The sequence below is a fragment of the Vigna unguiculata genome, chromosome 7 (genome assembly GCF_037176805.1).
Source record: "Vigna unguiculata cultivar grain cowpea cultivar isolate G323 ecotype 2 chromosome 7, ASM3717680v1, whole genome shotgun sequence".
Lineage (NCBI taxonomy): Eukaryota > Viridiplantae > Streptophyta > Magnoliopsida > Fabales > Fabaceae > Vigna > Vigna unguiculata.
This window is the reverse complement of record NC_140798.1, coordinates 230,551-258,479: the sequence shown is the minus strand read 5'-3', so window position 1 is coordinate 258,479 and position 27,929 is coordinate 230,551. Positions and strand designations below refer to the sequence as shown.

General features: G+C 34.2%; 3 protein-coding genes and 1 pseudogene across 12 annotated transcripts; 2 read left to right on the top strand and 2 right to left on the bottom strand.

Annotated features, from left to right (window-relative positions):
• Positions 1 to 80: 80 nt before the first annotated feature.
• LOC114190454 (neurochondrin family protein) lies at positions 81 to 9,599 on the bottom strand. Of its 6 annotated transcripts, none has more exons than XM_085665118.1 (19): positions 9,386 to 9,599; positions 8,512 to 8,609; positions 8,243 to 8,420; positions 8,023 to 8,170; positions 7,803 to 7,939; positions 7,206 to 7,309; positions 6,980 to 7,075; positions 6,399 to 6,492; positions 5,454 to 5,574; positions 5,172 to 5,371; positions 3,979 to 4,070; positions 3,480 to 3,535; positions 3,040 to 3,129; positions 2,862 to 2,961; positions 1,501 to 1,602; positions 1,343 to 1,415; positions 666 to 829; positions 526 to 568; positions 81 to 443 (listed from the first exon to the last, which is right to left on the bottom strand). In XM_085665118.1, exons 2-19 carry the CDS (start codon positions 8,557 to 8,559, stop codon positions 388 to 390), a joined length of 1,902 nt encoding a protein of 633 aa, XP_085521244.1. In that variant the 5' UTR covers positions 8,560 to 8,609; positions 9,386 to 9,599; the 3' UTR covers positions 81 to 387. The 6 variants fall into 6 exon arrangements, 3 of the variants coding, with proteins under 3 accessions (XP_085521244.1, XP_085521245.1, XP_027935147.1); XM_085665119.1 differs by lacking the exon at positions 9,386 to 9,599 and having other exon boundaries at positions 81 to 166; positions 365 to 443; positions 8,512 to 9,052; XM_028079346.2 differs by lacking the exons at positions 8,512 to 8,609; positions 9,386 to 9,599 and having other exon boundaries at positions 8,280 to 8,417.
• Positions 9,309 to 12,419, top strand: LOC114190455 (tRNA(His) guanylyltransferase 2-like). Its single transcript, XM_085665120.1, has 2 exons — positions 9,309 to 9,578; positions 10,585 to 12,419. The coding sequence occupies exon 2, from the start codon at positions 10,817 to 10,819 to the stop codon at positions 12,350 to 12,352; it is 1,536 nt and encodes a 511-aa protein (XP_085521246.1). The 5' UTR covers positions 9,309 to 9,578; positions 10,585 to 10,816; the 3' UTR covers positions 12,353 to 12,419.
• Positions 12,420 to 13,483: 1,064 nt separating this feature from the next.
• Positions 13,484 to 17,570, bottom strand: LOH1 (RNA-binding CRS1 / YhbY (CRM) domain protein). 4 transcript variants are annotated; one of them, XM_028079174.2, is made up of 4 exons: positions 17,012 to 17,570; positions 16,523 to 16,868; positions 14,459 to 14,866; positions 13,484 to 14,167 (listed from the first exon to the last, which is right to left on the bottom strand). In XM_028079174.2, exons 1-4 carry the CDS (start codon positions 17,098 to 17,100, stop codon positions 13,643 to 13,645), a joined length of 1,368 nt encoding a protein of 455 aa, XP_027934975.2. In that variant the 5' UTR covers positions 17,101 to 17,570; the 3' UTR covers positions 13,484 to 13,642. The 4 variants fall into 4 exon arrangements, with proteins under 4 accessions (XP_027934975.2, XP_027934976.2, XP_027934977.2 ...); XM_028079175.2 differs by having other exon boundaries at positions 16,523 to 16,847; positions 17,012 to 17,569; XM_028079176.2 differs by having other exon boundaries at positions 16,523 to 16,881; positions 17,012 to 17,567.
• A 118-nt stretch (positions 17,571 to 17,688) lies between these two features.
• Positions 17,689 to 27,137, top strand: LOC114191827 (uncharacterized; annotated as a pseudogene). Its single transcript, XR_014996737.1, has 11 exons — positions 17,689 to 18,115; positions 18,196 to 18,481; positions 19,081 to 19,241; positions 19,950 to 20,010; positions 20,450 to 20,515; positions 20,619 to 20,704; positions 20,864 to 20,927; positions 22,945 to 23,157; positions 24,929 to 24,994; positions 26,123 to 26,202; positions 26,284 to 27,137. The product of XR_014996737.1 is annotated as an uncharacterized LOC114191827 (transcript).
• Positions 27,138 to 27,929: the final 792 nt, after the last annotated feature.

The following is a 27,929-nucleotide window of genomic DNA, read 5'->3' as shown; positions in this document are numbered from 1 at the left end:
AAAAACAAAACTCAAACAGACTCACCCCATGATTATGGTGTGTAACACAAGCAAAAGAGATACCGCTATAAGAAAAAAACTTGTAAAAGTAGAGCTTAGATTTTCATTTATAGCACTAGGGTTATCATCTGGATGTATAACATCACTTCACTTTAACAATGAATACCTGGTAATTTAATGTTGTAACAAGCAGTCAGAATGTAATGTAAAAGATTTCTATGAATTAAAATTGAACTCAATAAACTATACTAAACAAAAATTTTAACAGTGTTCACGGGTACAGTCACAGACTAACTTTATGTTGGGTTTGGTCATGTGTTTAGCCAAACCCAAGCCTTTGACACATTGAATTTAGTAATGCTACCTTCCAGATTAAGAGGATCAAAATCATGTCTTGATAGCCTCTCTGATACGGGGGTACCGATGAGCCCATCGAGAGAAGCCTGCAGAATAAGAGTTAGAAAATGCAACTACCTCAAAACCCTTTGGTGCTCTAATAACTAGCATTAAAGTAAACATAATCACCAGATGAGATAATTTCCGAAAGATCCATATCCTCTTTAGTATCCTGCAACAGATTATAACAAACAATCAGGTGTTAGCACAGAACCCACCCAAAACTCGTAGGCTTGACAATTAGTAATGTAAGGGAATTCACAATGCACCTGTTCTGATGAAGTCAGACATCTTGCAATGAGCAGATAAAGAGTGCGAAGAGTGCTATAGTTGAAATCAGGTCGATTCAAAAGAGCCTCTTCTGATGTATATTCAAATACCAGTGCACAGATGCTTGAAGCCATCATCATACTAGACATTTCATCAGTGCTATCTACAAACCATGTTTCAGCAACTAAGTTAAGATACATGCTTTACTTCATACTGTCAATTCAACAAATGAAGCAATAAACAAATAATGGTACTTGTCAGAGATACAGTTAACAGTAAAAGGATCAGTCAGTAACACATAAAATTTCCATGGAGAAATGTTTCTAAGCATTCCATCTAATTTACTAGGATTTTCTAATTTTGAAAGTCATAATTCTCTCATGGGGCTTGATCACACTTGACATAATAAACATTGGACCAAGCATGGCAATATGAAATATCAAGAAGACACCAAAGTTTCTCCGAATTCCAATCTTCAAGATCTTGTTCAAGATTACTTCCCTTTCCTTTGGAGATTTGATTATAGTATCTCGGAATGATTGAACAATTCCCTTGGTATGTTTACACTTTTCAAGAATTTTATGTTTTTTTCTCCATTGTGAGATCTAATTATCAAAAATTACCTTCTCTCACATGAGAAAACACTAATTTTAATGGTTGCTGACAAGTATGATACCTGACCAATGAGCTAATGCTTTAAGAAGACGAACAATAGCTGACTCATCCAACATCATATGAACTTTGTCTTTCTACAGTAAAAAAGGTGATACTCGTGTCAAATTTTGCACAATCAATATATTATTATAAGACTGGTCACTATGACAAGAAAATCACCTTCAATAGTAGGTTCACTATTGTATCACACGCCAAAAAAATGCAACCATTATCCTCAAGAAAAGCATTTGACCCAACTAATTTATTGAAGCAATCTAAAACCTACAAATAAACACAACATATTTAGCAGCCAGACAATAAAAATTGTTCTGTTACTACTGTAATTGAATGATGTCATTGCAATTATTGAAAGGATTACAGTAAGAAGGAACAAAATCAATAACTAATAACGAGCAAAGATATTTCTTTATTTGACGTAATCAAACTATATCATATTTCCCTATTTAATATAATTAAATCATATCTTTAAGGCTTTCCATCAAGCTAGAGCACATGTATCATTAGTCAAGTTCCTTAAAAATGTCATCAACACAAAACTTCTTGATAGATTTAGCGAACATGTCAGTTGCTAGAGCTAACAAAGTCTATAATGACAAAGCTTCACACATTGATTGGGTGCAAGTGTGTAAAGATCACGTGTTTAGGAGCTTGAGGCCCATAGCAGTGGTTGCCCTTTAGTCAGGCAACGTAGTGGTCCCTCGAGAAGGGCGATGGCTCTGATTGCAGAGTCACACTGGAGGTCCAAGGATGCAACCGCTGCCGGTGAACCAAAAATGCTTGGATGGTGTAGCAGCTGCCAAGAGCAAAAATGATCGTAGAGTAGGAAAGATAAGGAGGAGAAAAAAATGATCAGAAGACATGACAGCTGCCAAATGGAAAATATGCTTGAGAGTAGAAACTGCCAAAGAGAAGAAAAGCTCACAAGGCATGGCGGTTATTAGAGCAAAAATGGTCAAAGAAAGCTGCGATTGTCAGAGAGAAAAAATGTTGCCATGGTTATTGTTTAGCCAAGATATCAGAATGACAGTCAATGGACGACAACTACAAATCAAAGTGACACAGTCAGTGAATGACAACTACAAATCAGAGTACAAACATAATTAAATACAACAGAAAAGGTGACTAATTAGAGTTTCAAATTTTTGTTTAAGGGAACTTAGCAGTAGAATAGTGACAAAGGATGTTGCGAGGATGATACCACTCTGATATCATTAAAAACATTATTCGTAACTGTGCATCTTATGCGCACTTGAGTACTCTTCTTTATAATAAAGAAGAAATAACAATAATAAGGAACAAAATCAATAACTAATAATGAGAAATATTTTCTGAGATATTTCCCTGTTTGATGTAATCAAACTCTATCTTTAACAGCAATAAATGTGAAAGCCATGTGAGAATATCAAGATGAACTACACATCATTCAAGCAATCGTTAGAATAACCAACATAAAAAAAGAGAAGGATAAATGGAAATTTTTAATTTAAAAATACAAGTATTGGAACCAAAAAATAACTCACAGCCTCAAGTCCTTTGCAAGAAGCCAAAGCTTTGCATCCTTCAATGTTCATAGTAATTTGAGACAGCATAGGTAGAAGAAAGCAAACAGAGTAGAAGGGCCTGGGACATAGAGTTAAATTATGCAAATGCTCCACTATAAATGAATTTTCTTTTGCCCATAATTATCTTTGAAGATACCTTTGTTCATCTTCACCTTCAATGGAAAGCATATACCCTAAAAGATCTTGAACCTTCTCCTTGCATGCTAGAGGCGCTTCTGCAAGATAGCTGAAACAAAAACTATCCACATTAGCATAAGATGAAGGAACAGGGTGAAAATTGATGAAACAACTATCTAAATTAGCTTAAGATGATCTATACAATTGCAATTGGCTTCTAGAAAATAAATTAAATCTGCATGTTTCTTTCCTGATACTACACATACACTGCGATGGTATGACAGTGAAAGCATGAATAATATACAGGTTAAGAAGGTCTATCATTGTTGAAACTTTTACATAACAAATGTCACACCAATATATGAAAGATGTCTTCCAGATATGATTTGAAATAAATCTTGTTAATCCATCAAGTGTCAAAGTAAACATAATTTAAAAGAAAGAAACGGTAAAACATACCTCCCAATAATTCGCACTGAAGCAAGTAAATCATCCCCTTTCTTTTGCCCATGTTCCTGTATGATTTCACCATTATAATTTGATATATGTTTGTAAGCAGGATAAAGAGAGTAGGAGAGAATAATACTATAATCGGATGAACTTTATATATTTAAGACTGCAGTACAAAGTATGGTAAAGAGAAAAACAACTTGTATAATGAAATTGAATTGTACAAAAGATAACGAGTCTCTGTTTACCCAAGTATTTATACTACAGCAGACTCGAGAGGAGTTAGTTATAACTGTTTAACCAAGGCTGTTACAACATATTAAAAGAGAGTTAGTTGTAACTGTCTAACCAAGGCAGTTACAGCCATCGAAAGATATTCTACTACTAGGGAATTATTTAGTACAAAGGAGTTATGCACTAACAAATTACATGAGTCACAATTGACACCAACAATGACTCTTAACACTAATAATTAAAATTACATTAAGCAATTAAACATCAGCCTTACCTTTGCATCTTCCAAATACTCTAGTACAACAGCAATTGTCTCGTTAAGCTGGAGAATCAGCTTTGTTAGTGTGCCTTCATCTAGGAGGTTTCCTGTAAAAGAAAGAGTACGATGAAGATGCATTATACTCAATTAACAAGAACTTAACCACAGAGACATGTTTCCAAAAGTGTCAGCAGCACTGGTTTCAAAATGTGAGACAAGTATCACATTACCAAGTAATTAAAATCCCAATAGAAATAAAATCCGAATTTCCAAATGGTATCCATATGGTTTACAATTGACAAAACTAGCTCACTATATTCACTATATGGGAGTATAAACAACTAAACCAGCATAATTAAAAATTACATTATGTTGAAATCTTTTAGTATCATTTGAAATGCAATTAAAAGCCATGTATTCATATTCTCACCCCTATACGTTCTAAAAATGCTGCTGAAAACTCTAGACAGCCTAATAATCATCACATTTAACAGATAATAGAATTGAGAAGAACCCATCCAGCCCAAATTTATCTTCTATACATACATACGTACATGTCTGTGTGTGTATTCAAATTAACGTTTGTGATGAAGCCTTAAATGCTAACTTAGGCACTAAAAGTCCAGCAATGCAACAGCTGACCAACCCCACAATTTGGAGAGTTTCCAGTTGAAGTAAGGGGCAGGGAATGAATGATGAGGTAGAAGAAAGAGAAATGCAGGATTTATGATGTGTGAATTTGGTCATAAAGGGCATCGAGAGGAGTGAGGGATGTCTTTTGATCATTGGTCAGTTATCGGGCAAAGGATTTTTTTCTCTGTAGGAGCTTTGGGTCTGGGCAACAAAACTCTAATTCCTTTGAATAGCCTTTTTCGTCTAAATAATACCTCCAGCAATTTTCTTACTCCAGGTTTGAGTTGTTATTGTCAGTATTGGTTATCAGTTTGTAACCCAAAATGTGAATCGATATTCATCATATGTGCCAAAATATCCATAACTATTTCATAATATCATATCACATCAATATGATCTCTTTTATTTAATCCTTTGCCTATGTCCCTATAATTTTAACAGTGTGGTCACAATTATAGATCAAGTGGACTGAATTATTGCAGAGGAACCATTTTCAGCTTTGTTACATTTTTCATTAAAATAAAAATAAAAAACAGAATTTAAAGGCTGAGTGGATTGAGTTTCTTTGAATATACCATCATTTTCCTCAACATTTGATATCAATTTTATTATCTTCTCAACCAAAGAGTAAGCAACAGCCACATTATGTCGCTTTGAAAAAATTGCTTCAGCAGTAGCTGAAGTATCCTGAGACGCTTCATATTTCAAATATGCCAACTCATTCAGTAGAACAGCAATTTCGACCCTTGACTGCTCCAAGACAAGCAACAGACACCTAAAATGGGAAGGGGTGAGAAAATAAACCAAGACGCTCACAACGCAGATGATTAAGAAAATTATTAGCAAGCACAGCTTACATGTCAGCTGAAGCTGGATCCCGTGCTTCATTTGTGTTTAGTTGGCTAACCAACCAATCTTCTCCATGCATGGAAACCATAGACTCGGCTAAAATGAGAGCCTGCAACCTTTCAGCAGGAGCTGTACATGAATAATAAATCAAGCAATTCATACAGCTTAGTGTTTTATTGTCTTAAAAAAACCATAATGCAGTACAGTAAGATTAAAACATGTGATATAAAGCTTCAGAATAACCATATAAAAGGGCAAAGAGGAAGTGCATCCACAACCTTTCCCTCAAACCAACCACCTTATTAAAACCAACTCTCCAGACTAGACAACAGCAGTTAGTCCATAAGGTGTTCAGTTTCTTGCAACAACAAAGCCTGCTGTCTTAAAACCTTTCAGTATGCAAGATCAAACAAGTATGTAACTTGTTACAGCATTTATATGGTGTCATTTATAAATACTGTAACTTGTATTTTATTTTTTCATTCATACTTTATAGCTTCATATGTTAGCACTTTTATTTGTTTTTTTTTTCCTTTTAACGTGATCTGCTGATGTGGCAATGAACAATTATTAAAATAGGGAACTGGAGAGGTTGGTTACAGCTTTTCATTTCCTCTGTGCGAGTGTAACCACCCAATGCATATATGTGCTGGTTACGTTTTGCAATAGACAGATTACCATCAAAATATTTTTTCTCAGTGTCACATCTCTGTTACTCTTATCCTTGAACACAGGGAATCGTTCCTAAAATTTCAATTCCCTAGTCCATTGGGTTTTCTATACTCTCAGAGTTTATTCTCCCTACATACGTTCCATCTCATCATGCTTATCAGCTGAGGGGAAATGGCTAAAATTACAACTTTTAAGAACCTAATGAAGGAATGCATAAAGAGAAACTGAAACAACAGGTAAAATGAACTGTGCACATAATTAAGCAAATTGTCTCAACATACCAACACGGTTCTGCAGAACAGCCATTATACCAGTGCGGATATTGGTTGACCAGCTATCTTGAGGAAGTAATCGTAGGGCATCACGAAGTTGTGTCTGAAATGTGAAGTACTTGTAGTCAATTGCAAGGTAAATGAATGAAGTTGCACATACATAAATTACAAAAATAGATATCTTATTATGCTCAAAGTATATAGATTTGAACCCAAGAAGGTCATGAATTCAATTTATAAATTTTTGGTCATCCACAAGGCAGATTGGACATATTGGTCTCCTAAGGAGCATAAACCATCAATTCAAAATAGACCCTTTATATGAAAAGGTTCTATATTATGAACCAAATACTCCAACAAGCAAATGCACTTGATTTACACTGCAGAGAGATGACTAGAATATGGAGAACAGCATCTAATTTCTTATCTAGAAGTAATTTGATAAAATATCAGGAAAGAAACAACTCTAAATAAACCAAATTCCAGTGCCATATCAATTTAAGTAGATTTTTTATCTTCAAGTATACTAGAATATCACTACACCATAAAACCATGCCTGAAGGAAAACAGAGTAAGACAAGATCACATACCGAATCTTTTGAGGTAAGAATGGCATTCAGCAAGTGGAGTGCTTCAAATTTTAAGGAATTGTGCAAGACAGCAAACTGCCTTGCTAATGCTGCCACCTGTAGAGGGACGTGTCAAAATATTGCTTCACCAAAGACATTATATATGTTTATTTCATGATGCAAGATTAGTTAATAAAAATGAAAACAAATTAAGTATAGAATAGAAATATTACAGAAGCACACTTACAATAACTGAGATATCAGATAAGTCATTATTCTGGATTATTTCAAAGGACATCCTACCCACAATCAATTGCAGAAGTTTGAAAGATAATTCCATCACATGTGAACCTGCACAGTGGTTGAGAATACTGATAAGTAAACAACAATCAGGAGCACATGTTTATAATTCACATGTTAGTAGATGTGTTTATGTACGCACTAAAATGTGGTAATTACAAATAAGAATTACTGAATGACATAAGACGAAATCTCGAGAGAGAAAAATTCTCGGGGACACCAAAGTTATAACCGTAAACATTTTTGGTGATGAGCAGGGGATCAAGCCTTGAAAGTTAACACACACAAAATGATAAAGAATATTCACGTTGAGGATATGCAGCATTCTGGACCAATATCTTGTTGATATCCGTTCCAGAGCTCAAAACACAGATAGTACAGCCTTGTTTACCAATACATTCCATTCCTAACTGTTGTACATACTGTGTTAGTGTATTACCCCAATATAAAAAATTAAAATACACTAACTGCCAATGGTTTCACTCAGTCCCTTACTTTTCAGTACGGTAAAAGCAAGCATTACCAGCAGGCAATGGATTCTTACCGTCTTGCAAAGCACTCATTTGAGAAGCTAGTACCTTGATGCCTCCAGATTCACAAAATCTCGTGATTCCATTTCCAGAAGCAGCTGACACCAAGTACAAAAACTCATAGCATTCTTGAAGAACAGACGAGCCAGACCTTAACAAGAGATTAAAAAATAAACAAAAAAAGGACTAGCTGAAGGCAAAATAAGGTGTATGAAAGCAAGTGTAGATCATTACTGGGTGGATATAACTTCTAACACAAGTGGAATATTCAAAACCATGTCCTCCGAAGAAGCTATATCTGGAACGCGACAAAATGCAGCAAGCACAGTGATGGATAGGCTTAAATATGCATCGCGATTCTCATTGACGCCACTTCCCATACCTAATTCAAAAAAGATAGTGTGAAAAACACATTAGAAATGAATAGAGAAGGAGCAGGAAAAAAGTTAAGTACCAGTTCTAAGAAGGCGATACAGAAAGCGAGGGCCAACCGCATCATACACCCTCCGAAGAGAGTAGTGATCCTCAGCTTTGCAGAACTTGGTGACCAGAAGTAGCCCAGCAAGACGCTGTTCGTCTCGCTCTCCTTTCAGCAGTTTCAAGCAGTCCTCCAGATTGGGACTCTGAGTTCCCTTCATTCATGAACACCATTTACAATTTAAACATTCAGAGAACAGAGAGAAACAACGGAAAATGCATCAATGAAAGTGGTGTAGGAAGTACCTGTTCAGGTTCAGTGGAAGGCTCCTCACTCATCTTCTCCTCAGACATTGGTTCAGTAATTGTTATTGGGGATTCAAACGATTTTCACCTAAATTAAACTGTAATAACTGTTATCACAGAGCAAGTCACAAATTGAAGTCCACCTACAAAGCAACCTATCGGGAACAGGGAAGCGACGGTGTATTGCCGGAAAACGCAGCAGAGATGAATAGAGAGAAAAGAAGAAAGGACTAGAGAGTGAGAGTTAAACGAAATTGAAATTAAGTAGAAAATATTATTCAGTATATCAAAATATATATCAATATCTATATATCTATATCTATGTATATCTCTATCTATATATATTTTGAGAATATGAAAACAAAGTTATTATATTCAACGTAATTCTGACTTAAAAACCACAAACAAATCTAAAGCTCAAAATTTTAAAAAATATATAACTAGGAATAGAAGAAAGATTTATAATATAATTTGTTCGGTGCAGGGGAGCAGTGCAGAGCAGCAGAAAAATAAGGGTGAAACCCTAATTAGTGAGTTTTCTTCACTCACGCACACTAAACCGCTGTCGTTTTGGGTTTTAATCTTTTAATTTTCGACACTCTCATGTTTGTTTTTATTTTCAAAAATCATATTTGAAAGAATTAATGTTTCTAAAAAACGATCCTTAACCAAAGTTTTCACAAAATCATTCTTTTAACAACTTGAGAATTTAATTCTCCCGTACTAAAGTAGCGGTTTTACTGCATAAAAGATACTCAATTTTTATAAGCAGTTTCTGTTTTTTAAACACTTCTCAAAGGAAGTGCTTTATGAAAAAAGAGAGAGGGTATTTTAAGGAAAACACAAAATTGTGTGGGAAGTGCAAACATAGTACTTGAATCTGTTGAATCTGTTGTAGTTGAGTGGTTGTATTTGTTGGTGATGGGAAAGGTACGATGTGGTCTCTGGTCACTTCCAAAGGGATTGTAGAAATTGGCAAGTTGGGTGTGTATGTGACTGCCAATCATTCTTAGGTACACTTTCGCCGACAATCCGCGCAACCTCAGCAAAGCAAGTTCATGCGAAATGTATTCTCCTAAACCCTCGTCTTGTTCCTCGTATCTAATCATCTCAGGGTTTATTTACTTTAAACCATGCTCACCAAAATATGTTCTTTTTAAATTCTTGATTTTTAAATTTCATGAGGATTGGGTGGCCATGGTACTGTTAATCCCTTGCCTTCCTCTTTTTCTGTCAATGTTTGCAATTTTGTGTCTCTGTAGAGTGAGCTAGGTCAGTTTATTGAGGACTTCATAATCCCTTTACTTGATTATTCTAATGTTTTTAACAATCTTTTTAGGTTAAAAATATAATTCAGCCCCTACTCCAGGCACAAATTTTCTCTTTGATACTTTTAAAAACCTTATTAAATTAGACGCAATAGTGTAAAGGTCACCGATTTGGTCCTTGTTAAAGTTAATTTTCTTTATGTATTCTTAATTTGGTCCCTATAGATTCTTAATTTAGTTCCTTATAGGTAGGAAGAAATTTCAAATACTGATAATGTTTGCAGAGAACGATTCCGCAAGTTTTTATGTAAAGCAACTAAATTGAGAATTGGCAACATATGTAGGCTTTGGATTTTATGTTAAACCATAATGTTCTGAGTTCTTGATTCCCTTTCCTCAGTCTTCACTTTTTGGAATGCGAGATTCAAAATCGAATTGGGTGTTCTCCCAAACATTCCTCATTCTCGGTAAAGTCTTTCTTTCGCTCCCTCTCATTGTGCACTTGTTGCTCTGGCCGGGTTCAGAGTTCTTGAAATCCTTTCCTCACTCTTCACATTCCAAAACTGAGTTTAATTGAATTTGAAGCGTATAGATTTCTTGTGTTTACGATCACATCATGTTATACACTCATTTTTATTTTTGTTTATTATTATTATAATAGTTTTACTTTGTTAACTTGTGTGTGCTTCTAGTGGGATAAGGCTTTTGTTGTTGTTAACTTCTGTGCACTAATAAGTAATACACTTTTTATAATGTTAGAATCTCTTGCTACTCACAAGCAATACTAATTCTTTTTAAATTACAGCTTTTACTGCCACTCTCTGCACCTGTTGGCGTGCTTGCAAGTCCTATTTGAAGTGATTGGTGGGGGAAGATCGAAGTTTTGCTTTGAGATAATTGACATTGATTTTGTGAATAATAGTGAGTAGGCTGTTGGTTGTCACTTCTGTGCACAAGGGCAAAGCCAGCAAGCATGTGGTAGTTGTTGTTTTATGTGAGAAGAAAGAGCATAACATTTGTAAACTTTTGCATGCAGCATGGCAAACAGCAAATATGAGTATGTCAAGTGTTTTGAAGTTGAAGACGAGGTCATGTTTCCCAATATCATCCTTGTTTGGATAAATGCCTGTAGCCTTCACAAACCTTATGATCTAAACGCATTGAAGCTGATGAACTCTTGTGCCGTTGAAATTCTTGAAGAGTATGCAGATGTAGTCCTTGCATATGGATTTAGCAATGAGTATACCTTTGTATTGAAGAAGACCTCCAAGTTTTACGAAAGGCGTGCTAGCAAAGTGTTATCCATCATTACTTCTTTTTTCTCCTCTGTCTTTCTGAGAAAATGGGGTGAATTCTTTCCGCACAAGGAACTGCAAAGTCCTCCTTCCTTCCACGGGCGAGTCATACCTTGTGCGTCCATAGAAGCCCTTCAAGCGTATCTTTTGTGGCGGCAGAATATTTGTCATTTGAGTAATCAACATGAGCAATGCCTTTGGCGTCTTGTTGAACGTGGAATGAATGAGAAGGAAGCATGGGATTTTATCAAGGGTTTTGACAAAAGTGAGCTAAACAATCTTTTATTCGATGAGTTCAATGTCAATTACAATACACTGGAGCCAATATTCCGACAAGGTTCTTGTGTTCTGAAGACAGTGGTAGAGGATGTTGTGAAATACACAGATAACGGTGCTCCAATTAAAAGGCACAGACGGAAGATAATCACTGTGCATTCCAAGAAAATAGCGGGTAAGAGATTTTGGAATGAGCATACCGTTCTTTTGAAGGAACTTGGTGGTTTTATCGAAGAGATTAACAATGTGACTCCAGAGTATGTGAGATCCTTTGAGTTTGATAGCAAATTGATGCCGTCTACATGGATTGTAGTTCGAATAGATGGATGCCACTTCCACAGATTTTCTGAGGTACATGAATTTGTGAAGCCAAATGATGATAGAGCCCTTAACCTGATGAATTTGTGTGCAGTTGCTGTCTTAGAAAAGTTTTGGGAGGATATAGTCTTTGCCTATGGGGTTAGTGATGAGTACAGTTTTATTATTAAGAAAACCAGTAATCTTTACCAAAGGAGAGCTAATAAAATGGTTTCAGCAATTGTGTCTTTCTTCACATCCACTTATGTGATGAGATGGAATGAGTTCTTCCCACAGAGAGAGTTAAAATACCCTCCTTCCTTTGATGGGAGAGCAGTGTGCTATCCATCTACTGAGATTCTGAGGGACTACCTTTCATGGAGACAGGTGGATTGCCACATCAACAATCAATATAACTCTTGTTTCTGGAAGCTGGTTGCATCTGGAAAAAGCAAAAGGGAAGCCCAGAATAGTTTAAAGGGTGGTCAGTTGCAAAAGAAAATTGAAGAATTGGCTATTGACTACAATAAATTACCAGTCATGTTCCGACAAGGATCCTCAGTTTATAGGGACAAAGTAGACACTGTTCTAACTCACGAGGAGAATGGTAACTCTTTTGAAAGTAAAGGAAAGGTCATTGTAGAACATGTTGACATTATTGGACCAACCTTTTGGTTGGAACACTTAAACGTCCTTGATGAATAGCTGTATATGTTGTCATTGAGTCTCCAACTTAAATTTTTACTTTTTATTGTAGCTGGAAATTTTTACTGGTTTGGTTTCACGTTCTAGGTTTTATATTTATATTTTCTTATTTAATTTGCTTGAAATCAGAAAGTGCTACATATATTTTATTGCTTATAGTACAAATACGCATGCCAGTCGTAGATCCCTTTACTCCTCCCTTTCCAACAATCGAGTTTAGTTACATCATTGCTGCATATGACCATGACTACCAAACTCAAAAGAACAATAACCGGATTTATATAAATTAAAATAGATAGGTGCAATAATTTGTATATATGTTTAAAACCACCTAAAACAATGCAGTACTGTGATTGATGAAATGCCAAACGGAAAACTGAAAATGCACAAGATGTTTGACAAAATACATAAGTGAACTAAAACAATGTTTTATGCAATGAAAATGTTTGGAAAACAATGTAAAATTTACAAAATCACAGTTGAAAACCAAATTTTGCAGTAAAACCAGTCTATCAGCGTGACAACAAATACTGATCTGATTTTCTATGCATAATTGAGTTGAATGTAAAATGTACATGCAAACAAGTTTATTATCATCTTAATTAACTAATGGAATGTAAAATTTAACTAAGTAAAGCATGTAATCATGGGTATTTCTTACCAAACAAATCATCAATCTTAATCAGGTTTAGTTTGACAAAAACTAGAAAAAACGGTGACAAAAGGCTAATGAGAATTTACTCAGTTCATGACGTTTTGATAGTAAGTTACTATTGGTATACTATTAACATTTCCCTTAACAAGATTTTGCATGCTGTTTCTTGTTTTTACAGTTCAACACTTAAAGCCAACTATTTTCGCTCCCTACACGTTACATAAAGTAGATGCAGCAAACAGAGCTCACAATTTTTAACATTTTCCTAAATTATAACTTCCACGATGTAGACTAAAATAGGAGCAGTGCACCAGTTTATGATATAAGTAGCAAAAAACTCCACTTCCCTACGGACAATTTCAACATTAATGCTTGTAAAAAATGGTGTTGGGAGAACTTTACCCCTAATCCTAAATGACATGACTCAACATGGATAAGGTTTGATCTAATGACTAGTAAATACTAAGCGTATCAAATAAAGTGCTAAATCCAAAATTTTTGTAATTTAAAGAATGAATCAATAGCAAAGCCATTCATTGTTGTACATCGTAATTTCTCTAAGGCTACTTGCGTTTTGTAATTTTTGTAAATACTTTCTATAAGTATGACGATTACACTTGCGTTTTGCAAATTTCTCATTTTGTTTTTTTCTTTAGAAAGGATGTGGCATGCAGAAAAATCTTATCAACTTCATCCAGCTTTGGTAAGTCTTGGTCTTTTTGCATGTTTTTTGAGTTTAGAGACATTTGTCGTAGATGGTCCTCAAAATTATTTGTTTCTCCATCGCTTTGCTCTGGAAACTTATCAAACTCGTCCAAATAAAGAGGTTTTTCCTCTTTGGTGAAATTCTCTACATCCGAATCCGTCTCAAATATATCTGATAAGTTATCAGAATCAGAATCCAATTCAGAGTCCATATCTGTCTCATCTTCTGTACATCCAGTGTTATCATCCATCAACTCTTGGTGTTTATCTGAATTCTCTGACTGAAAATTTGAAATTCTCTCTCTGTCAATGTTCTGGATTGTGTCAGAAGCATATGTATTACTCTCTGCTGCACTTTTAAATTGCGCTTGCAGAATTTCAAGTTCTTGTTCTAGTCTTGGAATATGTCTCCTCACAGCACGGAGAGCATCCCTGTATTTAGATTTATCCAATGCCTGCAAAAGATGAGAATAAACATCATCAAGGCACTGAAGAATTTTTAAAATAAACAGACAAGTAGCTTGAACAGGAGTGATTGTATGTACGCATCCAAGGTCCGCAAATGCAAAATTTCAAACATAGTCTGGTTGTGCAACTGAAGCGTTATGTTGTAGAAATTTCAACATAAAGTTCTGGACAATGAAAGACCAAGAACTGTTGGAGGATTTTGAAACCCCACACCCAGTAAACTCAATTTCTATTCTGTATTAAAAAGTGACTAAAAATTGAGTACACAAACACCGTACCTTCTTTCTCGAAAGAGACACTCGTGGAGACATAATCTCTGTTGGTGGTTGGGAGTAGTTTTTCCCTCTGTACATTATTATTGTGTTATCTTCATGAATGTCAAGCACTATACCTCCAGTCAATCTTGCCAGCTCAACAGCAATTTCCTTAACCTCCTCTGCTGAAAATGTCTTCACCACTACTTTCAAAGTCTGATGTTTTTTCCAATGCAGATGCATGTTCAAAATTACACCTTGGTAAATTCCTCGCCTTCCAACTGGCACATAATTTTTGCATTTAAGGCCCATCTTTAAGAAGAAAAAGTGTTCTTCTGGTGTTAATATCTCAGGATCGTGGGTTGTTTCTGAAGATTCAGAAGGCTCAATCTTTTTTAGGGCTTCACAAAGTCTCTCTTCTTTCTTTCGAGCCTAGAATGACAGAGAAAGCATTGTTTGTTCAATAACTGACACAACAAAATCAAATTGAGTGCTTTCATAACACTTTTAACTCTAATGACGTATTCAATTACAGAACAAATAGTTTGTACACAGATACACTAAGATCAACCTTCGTTAGAGGACAAAAAAAATGTCTTGCTCTGATAAACACATGATGTTGTACCAGGACAAGAAAAATTATTGGAGTGGGCAGATTGGGAGAGTATTCAAAACCATGAAGCTGTTTTGTGTATATTTTTATCTCTGGATCACAGAAATGGACAAGATAGCTTCTTGGTCAGAGTTTTGGTTCAATGCCAATTATAATGGTTATGTCAAGCCTACCCATTTTAAGACGATCTATGGTAAGATCCACTCCTCCTCCAGATCCAGGATGTTTGGGGTCTCCTCAGCAGACTGGGAGAGGACCAGGATCTCATGAATACCTGGAGGAGGGATTTACCTCAGGTATCTTCGCCTATGTCTGGATCACTTCAAGCAAATGGATGTCCAATGAATAATACTACATTTCTTTTCCTCATTTTCATTCTACTCTTGATCCAATTCTACCACTCATATATAATAAGCTTATTACACAGAACCTCTTCCTCACCCTTGTTTGTGAAAGATAAGTGGGGGTGACATTTTTTCTCAAGGGCCATTAACAAAGGGTAAGCAACTAAAATGTTGAATTGAAAATGTGAAGTTAAAGCTAATAAGGGTAAGAGAGAAACTATGAATGGATATCTCCTATTCAAGCAATGAAATGTCTCTCAGTGCCCAGGTTTGGAATAATAAGAGTGGTAGTACTACTTTTATGCAGTATCAGAAATTAGTTTTATTCATAACAGAACAGCTTTTTCCCTCCAGTCAAGAAAGGTGATAAAGGGTGGTTAGCTAGAATCAATTGAAAACTGAGAGGAATTGGGAGGAAGAATACAGGTTTCTCAAATATCTTGGTAAAGGAAAGAATTTTATGTACAACATATCTGTATGTATCACATAGATACTATGCTAGGGCAGAGATTGACTTTTAAGATATAAAGATTACATTTTTACCCTGATTTCGGGTTCAGTACCAAACAATGTCTCTCTCAAAAATCTAGATATCTTCAAAGACAATTTACCAAACATATTTTGACAAATTCTATGCAAATTATAAGAGAAAAAAAAATACTTGAATTAGATGGCAAGTTGTTAACTTATTATAAAAATGAATGCACTAAAATAGTTCTGTAAATCATCATTAAACATTGAAAGGCTTAATTCATGTTTATGTTACTGAAATTATGTATTTAAAGATTTGAATAGTTATAGTGCAGGATTCCAATATTAAATACAGAGAACAATAAATTTATCTCTACATTCTTTGCACAAAATATTGCTTGAGAGGCTTCTAGTGTTCCAGATGATTTCTTAAGCAACATGTTTTAGCATACATTAGAACAAAACACTATTCCATGACAAACTTTCCAACAGCAACAGATATATTTTTATCAAGAGTGGTATGAAAAATACTAATAAGACATACAAACGTATGTATAGATATAGCAAGCACAGGGAGGCAAAGGTTAAAAACCATACATACTATTTGAAAACAATAGAAAGGGTCGATATACAAGTAAAAAAATAAAAAATTGAACTTACTTTCAACAATTTGTATAAAATTCTTTCCTCTGCTGTCATCCTTTCATACTCTTTCTTCTTCTTAAATCGAAAGAACTTGAGCCATCTTACAACTGCTCTTTTCCCCTTCAATTTTTTCCTATTTACTTTGGCATTGCCATCACCCTCATTACCACTTGGGGCCTTCTCAGAATCCTGATACTGTTTCTCTACAACCTTATTGCTATACTTCAGAAATGGACATGAATGAAAGCCTATGTTTCCCAGGATAGAGCATGCTTTCATATAATGGAGCTGATAAAGAATAGGTTCCTGACCACGAACCTTGCACACAGCATAGTCCAAGCTACAGCAGTGTAAATCAATACTGAAGCAAACTTCTGTTTCAATTATGTTTCTTTTATTCTCACAATATTATAAACTAAAGCAAAGATTAAAAAACTCAAAAATGATAAGTAGTGTAATACAAGACTAGTCCTAGAAATGTAAAACAAGGTTTGAAATTAGTACCTTGTTTTTGGAAATGAGGAATTGGAGGAGAGAATGTTGTGGAAGTGAATTTTAGTGAGAGGGCGTAATGCTAAAAGCCTCCACGCCATATTTCCCAACTTCTAAAAGACGAAAATGAAATTGAGTGCAGAAGAAACTACCACATGCTTGCTGATTTTGCCCTTATGCACAGAAGTGACAACAAAGTGAAAGGTTCTGCATTCATGTGTAATGACTGCATAAAAGGGGTCACCAAGTTTTGGGGTAGAAAACCCACATCATTGTTTTGCAGGAAATTTTGGTGGTTAGCATTAGGAGCACAAGGGGGTTGAGTTTTGGAGGAGGAACAAAAAAAGATACGAAATTTATACACTTCAAAATTTCAAGCGCACTCAGTTTTGGAATGTGAAGAGGGAGAAAATAATCTCAAGATCTCTGAACCTGACCACAGCAACAAGTGCACAGTGAGACGAAGCTAAAGACCGGTACTTTACCGAGAAATGGAAGGTTTGGGAGAACGCCCCATTTGATTTTGAAGCTCCAGAATGCCTTTTTGTTCCTTCCCTGAACAGTGTCGTCGCTTTTACCTTGCTATTTTTCAAGACTAAAACATATTTCAAGTCTTCTATAGTAGATTTATTTTTATGTTTTTAATTTTTATAGAAGCAATTCTTAGGTTCTCAGTTTAATCAATTTTTATGGTTTTATTTTCTAACAACATTTTTAATTTTATAAAATTATAATTTTAAGGTTAATTATTCATATATTATAAGATCTTTATGTAATTGTTTTATTAAATTAGAATTATTATTTAATTTATATATCATAAAATTAAAAGTAGTTGGAGGCGGCGAAAGTGTAGAGTGCAGAGCCAGTGAGGCGGAGGCAGTGGCAGTAGTCGGAGTGCGTTGCCGCGAAGTGGTGGCGTGCGTAAGCAGCATCGTGACCGAGTAAAACAGAGCAAAGAAACCACGCGCAAAATGGCAGCAAAGAAAGCATGGAGAGTCTTTCCGAGACCCCTCTTAGAAACCATTCTCAACAACCACGCGCAGCACCACCGTGTCCCCCAACCCCTCCTCCTTCACGGCCCCAGAGGCGTCGGCAAAACCACCCTCATTCTTCAACGTGCCTTTCTCTCTCTCCCTCCCCCTCTCTAAATTCTTTCTTCTGAGACGCATTTCACGTTTCTCCCTTCTTTTTCTCAGGTTTACTACCCAACTGGAATAAAGGTCCTCATCTCACCGGATACGTCGACTTCGCGGAGCAAATGAAAGTTGACCCTGGCCCATCACACAGCCCGTGGGCTTCCTGGTCGGATATTGGGATTTGGGGAGAAGAAGAATGGCTTGTCCTTTGAGGAGGCTTCTTACATGAAGGAATCGGTTGTGGCATTAAAGCTGGCCAAGAAGGTGATCGAGCTTCAGCAAGGGTGGAGGGCCATGCTTGTTGTTGGAGTTGTTGTCACAAGCTGCTGAAATTGATCATTTTCAGGTACATTATTGGTTTGTTTTGCAAAATACTCAATTTAATCAGGGTTTTAAATTGCACTCATGAATGCCATTCTCTTCATTTCGGGCAAGCCTGTTTGGTGTATTCTCAGTTGCAGTTGGGGACCTCCAAAACCATGATGTTGCAGCTGCAGTTGTGGTTTTGGACCATAATTATGAACCTTGAATTAAATTGTTGAACATGATAAAGATGCATTTCGTGCTAATATATATCCAGAAATGATTTTTTTGTAAGATTGTATGCTTAGTTATCAATGCTACGAAGTGAGTTAAAAAGAGTCAAAGTCCCACATTAGACAGAAAAGACAAACTTAAACACTATATAAAAATAAAGATAAAGGCCCATAACACCGTTGCTTTAAGGTTTTGGTGTAAAAATGGTGTCAAAAGTCTTATATGTGTAAGACTAATGTCATATAACCATATAAAACCACAATCTTTCAATGACCATGACTATAACCAACCTATGTGAAAAATATATATAAACCCATCACGAAGTCATGTTGGATTACTTTTTTCTTTCTTATTGTATAGTTAGTGACATGAGGTGTTCAAACTGATGATATATTCAAGTAATTGCAGCCAAAGCTGGTTATTAACAATATTGAAGTTCTAAAGCACGCCACGGTAAATAACAAGTTATCAGTCGGTGGACCCCTATATCATGATAGTCTATCATGGAGAATAATTGCTTTGGGTGCAAACGAGCGCTGTCTGCCTGTTATCCTGGTGACATCTGATAGGTGATATTCTTATCTTAAACTTTGTTTCCTTCTCATTTTTTTCGCAGTTTACCAATACAAAGTTCTTACATAGTGATTGGATTTTGGTTCTATTTTTTCCAGCTAATACGACTTATACTTTTTTACTTTGGAATCTTGTGGTTGTTAAATTTTCTAATAATTACTTTTTGAATTGAAGGCACTGGAACCTTCTTGATAGATGTATCAACTTTTGACTGCGGGGAAACTATCTGTGTATGTTGAGAGGACCAGTGACAAAACATAGTAGTTGAATCGAGATACATGTTCTGTATGGAGAACTTATATTTTTTTGAATTGTATAGTGAATCATTAGATTCATGAACATTAAAAATGTAACACATACATTAAATACAAGAAATATAAACATGCAAATATACAGTTAATAACAACCTCATAGTCAGAAAGAGTGCTTGTATCTATATGTACTTATGCTGCACAATTTCAGCAACACAACCTCCAAAAATAACTGCTGTTGCTGCATAAAATTCCTATAACAATGACTAAATGCTTTTTCATTGGTCTTGGGTCTAGGTTGACTTTCTTGTTATACATATTCATGTATTCTGAATTCTTTCATTCTTATGAAAGACTTAGGCTAATTTAATATTTGGTGCTGCCATTTCTACATTTATTTTACCTTTTGTATTCTTTCTAATACTATTTCCAATACCTTGTTATTTGCCCCAGTTACTACTCATATGAAGCTTTCTTGGAGTTTGGATATATGGAGATATTTATCTCACGTGAGGTACTTGAATAGCCAATGTTTTCCTCCTCCGCTCTTTCTTTCTACACAAACCAATACAAACAAATCATTATGAGAGTTTGTGTATATATTTAGGATAAGATACATGGACGAACATGCTGATTCCTCCGAATTAAGCATGAAATATGGAATATAGGATTAGTCTACAATTGTATTTTATAGATGTCTACCTTCCTTTCTATAGAAAGATGTGACTGATAACAATGTAAGATACACTATGCTACCTTTTGAGGTTAAGTTTCCTAGGAAGGAAAGTTGAGAAAAGATTTTGTTGTTGTAATTATTAGATTGCTTCCTCTTACGATCTGGTTATGATGAAGTCGAGGTGGTTTTTAGATATGCTATCCTTATAGTTATGTGTATAAGTTCTTTTTCATATTTTTTAGTACATATTTTTGTTTGAACAACTTTTGCTTGGCAGACCTTTGGATGGACTCCACAAGAAGCCAAAATGCACGTTGTCACTGACTACTTTAGTCTTTCAGAAGTATGAATATTTCAACCATTAGATGATTTTTTATTATTGTTTAAATTCTTATTTTAGTTTCTAGTAATCATTGCAAGTTTTAATTAATATTTCTTAAATTCAGTGGAAAGTGATCGCTGAGGTGCTTGGGCCAAATCCTCGACATCTATTTGAACTTGATGCACTTAAACAAAGCAATCATCATCTGAAGTAAGCATTTCTTTTTTGAATTGTATACAGTTATAAAAACTATTATATTACTCTTTTGACCATTATCTGCAAGTGTTTTATATTATCATAAGTTTGTGCCATTGTTACACATCAATGGAACTGGATGTCTTACTAGTTCATGCTTTTGCTTAATTGTAGACAAACAGAAGACAAGGCTAGTACTTTCGAGGACATTGTAGATGCATATATAGCCTATTTGCAAGTAAGTTCAAAATTGGGCATGAAATATATCTTTCAAAGTGATGTCTTTATATGATATATTTTTGGGAGTATTCAAGGAAACCTCTTAAAAGGCAAGTTAGTCATTTGTTTTAAGTGACTAACTTTTGTTTTTTTTAAATGATTCCACACCCTCTGTCAGATCCTACACATGCACCTGTACTAAATACTCATCCAATGCAAACTAGGTCCAAATTTTATATTTTTCAACATCAGATTCATCCATCTCTACTGCTGTCTCATTCTGAACCAACTAATGTGAAACAAGCACTGAAGGATAAAAACTGGCAGGCTGCAATGCAACAAGAATATGATGCTTTGATCAGTCAAAGAACTTGGGGTCTTGTTCCCTTACCACCTGCTAGAAAAGCATTTGGTTGTAAATGAGTGTTTAGAGTTAAGAAAAATGATAATGGTTCTATAAACAAGTATAAAGCACGACTTGTAGCTAAGGGGTTTCACCAAGTTCATGTTTTTGACTTCCGTGAAACTTTTTCTCAAGTCATTAAACCAGTAACAATCCAAATTGTTCTCACTATTGTTCTTTCTTTTGGCTGGCAAGTTTTCCAACGGGATGTGGACAATGCGTTTTAAAATGGATCTTTGGATGAGACAATTTTTATGCAACAGCCTCCTGGATTTGAAGCATCTGATAAATCATTAGTCTACAAGTTAAACAAGGTGGTTCACTCACCTTCAAACTGCTCTTCATCAACTTGGGTTTATTTCGTGTACATGTGACACTTCATTGTTCATCTATAAAAAGGGCTCTGAGAGGATTTACTTTATGGTTTATGTTGATGATACTCTTATCACTCGGAGTTCTTAGTCTCATAAAGCATATTACTGCACAACTTCATGCCACTTTTTCTTTGAAACAATTGGGTCACTTAGATTATTTTGTTGGTCTTGAGCTCAGCATTTGTGCATTGCTCACATTCAAGCTCTTGATCAATGGGCAAATATTTTAACAAGGACTCTTACTTCAACTCATTTTGCTCTTCTTCTCGCCAAACTCAACGTGAAGAATTTTTTGTGAGAAAATTTTTCTCCTTGAGTTTGGGGGGTGGGTTAATGTTAGTATATTATGGGGTTTCCTTTGTATTTGTACAAATTATAATATTGTTTTCCCTTTTCTTGTACAACTGTCAACATTAGACAGCTGTCAGGAATTACCACATATAAATAAGTGATTGAGTAAGAATGTGAATAATACATATTTGTTCATCATTATTTTCTCTCTTCTCTCTGTTCCAATTCTCTAAGACTACTGGAAAACAACTTTGTGAACAAGTCAACTTGTGAACAGTAACCTAACTCGCAGACTTGTGCGAGTTGATAGGTTTGATAATAATGGCCAACAGGTTTTCCAAGTATTGTTCTTTTCTATTGCCTCCATTCCCAAATCCATGGCTTATTTCCATCTCAAAATTAGAAGAAAATGTTTTCTCTTTTTCGGTCTCATTACATACAAATGATATATATACATACATTGATTGAATAATTTAGGAAACAAGCAAAGCCTATTTTGGAATACAAATCCCAGAGATTGTGGGATTGATTTGCTAGTAATAAAGCCAACACACGACCAATATACAAAATTAAAACCAGTAAGAATAAAATCTGAAACTTCCAAAAATATCTTGACAGAATAAAATCTAAAACTTTCTAAAATATCTCAATGGATCCTCCTCTGTGTGTAATCAATTCAGTTCTACAGTTTCATAAAATTTCACATTATCTTGTAAAACTTACTCTAATTTATTTACAAATAATAAAAAAAGTTGAATTAGGAAAAATATGATGAATTAAAATAAAGAATAGGGAATCATTGTAAGTTTTTCCTGTTTTTCTGGAGGTTCAATTTGTGGACTGCATTTTTTTAAAATATAATGTGTCATTTTATTTTATTTTTGTTTCTAGTTGACTTCAATTAATTTTGTTGGTCTTCTGTCTTCTGTATTCATGATTAATGACATGTATTATTCAACTTCATTCAGATTACTGTTGTGAATCCTGCTATGGATAGAGCTTTGGAGTTATTGCAAAAATTTGCAATTGATGTACACAGTGGAAAAATTTCAGAAGACAGATTACGTTTTGGTGCAGCTTGGAGGCACCCCCCACAAATTGATGACCCTAAGTTGCACAAGGAATGGGCAAAGCTTCAATTAATGGATTTTGTTCAGTCTTTTGCTAATACAGGATTTGCGGTAAACTTTCTTATCTTTCACCAGATTATATTTTGGCTCTTATGCGACTATAGTTTTTTTGAAAAATGAATGACACCGGAGAAAAGTTATATAAAACATATGAACATGCATAAGGAAACACAATGCATGGAATGACCCCATGCTTTTTGTTTCTTCGTTTTTCTTATGTTTAATAAATTTTCATGTGATGATAAATGATAGATATCCTTTGTGGTGTCAGCAAAGCTAAGATGCCAAGGTAAATAGTACTGTCTAACAGAGAGTTCAAAATTATGGGATAATGTCCCTAATTTTTGAGCTTTTGTTTGTTGAAGGTGATTTTTAGGCTATACTATCCTACTTGCTACATGTAATAAATGTGAAAAGTGTGTTCTTACATACCTACAAATTATTATAATTATTGTCATCTCTTATAAGCAAGGAGGTGATGAGAAGAGGTATATTTTTAGAATATGTTTTTGTCAAATTACTTTTTGTACCAATGTTGTACACTTCAGATGTTCAATCCTTGGTGGGAGGGAGTATGTTAAAGATAAAAGTATGACCAAATTATAATATATAAGTGAGTACAAACCTCACCGTTTAATTCGCTTGAGGTTGAATTTAAATTTCACAGTTTTAAGAGTAAGACCTTTATCAAGATTATCTTCAGTGAAGTACTTGTCAATTTTAATGTTTTGTCTTATCATGTTGTAGTAGATTATGGATTATTTTCATGGCTGACTTGTTATCACAATATAATGGCATATGAATGTTCTTTTTTATTTTGAGGCCATCTAGTATAAGTTTCACCTAGAGTTTTTCACACACCTTGAGCAAGGACTCATAATTTAGCTTATTTTTTAGAACGAGATACTTTGTCCTTTGTTTTGCTTTCTTCCAAGAAATATACAATATCCGGAGGTAGATATTTCTGTCATTGACAAAACCTGCATTGTTTGCATTAATATCTATTTTCAGGATCGTAGTGTCTTTTTTCATAAGCAATAACCCCTTTGGTAGGTTTGACTTCATGAAATTGGGAAATTAGGATACAAACCAGTGGTGATACCTGTTGAACAGAATCACAAACTTGGTGTGAATCAATTGAAGATGTAGCTATGGGTAGGCAATCTTATCAAAGGCTTGTCGGGAAATTGATCTACTTGTCCCTCTAGGTTCAACATTGCCTATGTTGTAGAGGTTGGAAGTCTGTTCATGCATGATTCTAAGGAGATTCATCTCAAAGCAGTTTATTGCATTCTACGATACTTGAAAGGAACTCTTGGAAAAAAGAATTCTATTTACAATGGGAATGAAATGATCTTGGAAGCATACATATACAATTTGATTTTGTCCATTTAATATTGGGATTTGTTTTAATCAGGACTTCTTTCTTTCTGTTTCTTAGAATAAGCTTTACGGGAAAGAATCTTTTCTAATATTCAGGCAGATTCTTATTATTCCACTATCGACCACTATCGACTATATTTGTTATCTCAGCTATGGTCAATTGCTCCATGTCATTATCTACGGTTGATATTAATTATAAGAGAAAGATTAAATAAAGCAATAACCCAAAGTTTGATGCTATATATTAGGCATTTGGATTAGGTTTTGTTGTAAGTATCATGGTTTATCACCGGGTCAATGAAGGACTCACTTTTGATAACATTGGTATTATGCTTAGATATTTATATTACAAGAAGGTATTACTGTTTTGTTTAGTTATCAACTGTGCAAATATGTGGTTGGAATCTGTTGAGTAATGTTGATCCTTGTCTTCGAGCAGGTCAATTACCGAAGTGATTATAGTGAAGAAATCTTTGATGATCCATCTATTGTTGTTTTGTCACAGGTATGTTAATTTAATAAAAGCCATTGGCCTTTAGGATCTTCCTTGTCAATTTTTATTTTACTAGCTCATTCAATATGAAGTTTTGAGATGTAGATGATCATTAGTAGTTATTTTTGAAAGGGCTCGCTCTGATAATTGTATTTCCTGTTTTTGTGAAAGGTTTGTTTACTATGGTAAAAATTTAAGTTGAAAATTCAAAAACCATCAAATACAAGCGTAGGTGAATTATTGAGCTTTTTACTACTAATTATCTACAATGACAACCTGACCTAAATTCCTTAAAATATATTGTCAAACTATAGGAAACAGATAAACATTGAATTGAAGTTGTGTTTCTGTGACAATATGGGTGTTTTATTTATAATTGGGAAAAGAGATCAATACAATAAATAAAAGATATTTGATATCATCTACTAATTAAGATATGATAATAGAATAATATAGAATTGTTAGAATATAATCCGCTGATATAGATCTATAGGAAATCAATCGTTACATAATCGTGAAAATTAAGATGATTGATTTCTAATTATTATGTCTCTTTAATGTAATTGATTATATTTAAATGTATAAATACATATTGTGTGGTCTGTATTAGACACAATACATTGAGAATGACTATGGTGGTTATCATTTAGGGGTTTGAAAAATTTTTCATTCGAACTCTCCAACTCGATGACAAACTTGTGAGTTCATTGAATTCACCACCGATTCTACCAAGCTTAGGTCAAAAGCGAGTTTACTTCCTAATTAAGTCGAAAGCTCTATGTAAAAATGCAAACTCAAACGAGTTAAGCTGAGTTTGACAACCATGGATCCACTTGGCCGACACAATTTCAAGAGGCTTTAGATACCATGCTAAATTATTAGAGAAGAAAAACATTGAACTGAAATCACACCTTTGTGATAGTGTATGTGATTTATTTATAGAGAGAAAGAGATCAATAAAATCAATGCATGATATTTGATATGCTCTAATAGTTAAGAAATGAGCCTAGAATAATCCAAATATGTTCTTGATATTTTTTATTATAAAGACATGGTTTTAGTATTTGTAATTATGACATATATTTGTAAATTTAATGTCTTCATCTTCAAGAAACGTCCCTTCTTTGTATATTTTTGAAGGTGGGACTGCTTTATGCTCAACGGGATCCACCATTCATTCGTCCCATATCTAAGGGAATTCAGAGGTGTCTAGTTAGATGGTAAGTGATTTTCTTTTTCAAGTTTCAATGTAATAGAGTGGAATGGATTGAAATACTTATTTAAATGATGTTTGATTGCAGGCTTGTACAGCAGCGGATGCAGTTGAATTCCCACAATTTGATGCATTTCGTGTGGCATAGAATAATACGTGGACGATATTATCGTCATTTGATGGTACAAATTGGCTATAGATAGAACATGAAATCAGGTAAAATTCTTGATCTATCTCTTTCTAGTTTAATTATTGAAGAAATAAATGATAGATAGTCATGATGGAATCATTTGTGTGACAAGTACAAAAAGCAACGGATTATGTGCATTCACCAGGTTGATCCTTGATGAATGCTGAGATGTTACTTATTGTGCAGTTAGTGGAATGGATTTAGTTCATACATGACATCAAAAGAAAAATGAAGGCGTCACATGTGTGCATGGTGGCATACTGTGTAAGGGTTGAAGCTTCATAATGTATTATGTTGCTCTTAATTCGTAGTATTATTAAACTCAACACACAGAAGCATAGGTTACCTACATTTTGGCAACGTGGCATTTCTGGGACCATCATAAAAGGAAGCAAAACGATTTGTTTTTGGAAGATAGCATTCACTCTGTGAATGAAGGTGTTAACATACTCAATAATGGTTGGTTGAAGACAATAACCTAGACAGACAGGCTCTGAGGATGTTCCAAATGATGACCTACAAATTGATGACACCTCATCACATCTTCCATTGTCACAGATTCCTTGCCACACTCATTTCTGTGGACTTGTCTTCATGCCATGCATGCTACTCATTCATTGCATACCTATAGTAGATTTATTTTATGTTTTTTATTTTTTATAGAAACAATTCTTAAGATTCTTAGTTTTAATCAATTTTTTTATGTTTTAAGTTTCTAATAAGATATTTAATTTTACAAAATTATAATTTCATGTCAATTATTCATATATTATAAGATATTTATGTAACTTTTAATTAAATTAAAGAAAAGAATTGTGTAATTTATATATTTTGTATATCAATATTTTATGTAAGTTGTAAACCAATTGACGACAAACTTAACCCTAAAACGATCTAAACAAAATCGGTTTTATCTAGAAATATCTCATTTGTTACCGATCCTGTTACTCATGATGTAATAACTTGAAAGAGGATGCGAATTATTTTATATTTGTGAATATCAATGAATAGCATGAGTACTCTTTTTATCTTTTGTAAATTTCCACATAAATCTTTTATCTTAAAAGTATAATTTAAATAAAGTTGTACTATAAATTTTATTACAAATAAAATCAGCCTGTGAAAAAGATAAACTTAAACAAGTTACGCTGCAAAATATAAACTTAAATAAAGTTAATCATTTTTAAATAATTATGATTCCATAAGTGTAAATAAGAAATAAGAAATATATAAAAATGAACATTAAATAGTTTTTCAATTATTAATGTTTATTACTTAATTAAAAAAAAATTACTGACAGCAAATACCAAATATCAAAGAATAGGAATATCATAATATTTATATACATTCATTGACAAGTGGATAATTAAAACGCATGTATCTACTATTTACGAGTATTTATTAAAAGCATTCATTTTTTATCTATTACTAATTTTATTTTTTGATATCCACTACTATACACAAGCATAATGTTTTTAAAAAGTTGGTATTGTTTCGTGGTATACATAGACAAGCTTGATTAATAGTAGGTAATTTTAGAAAAA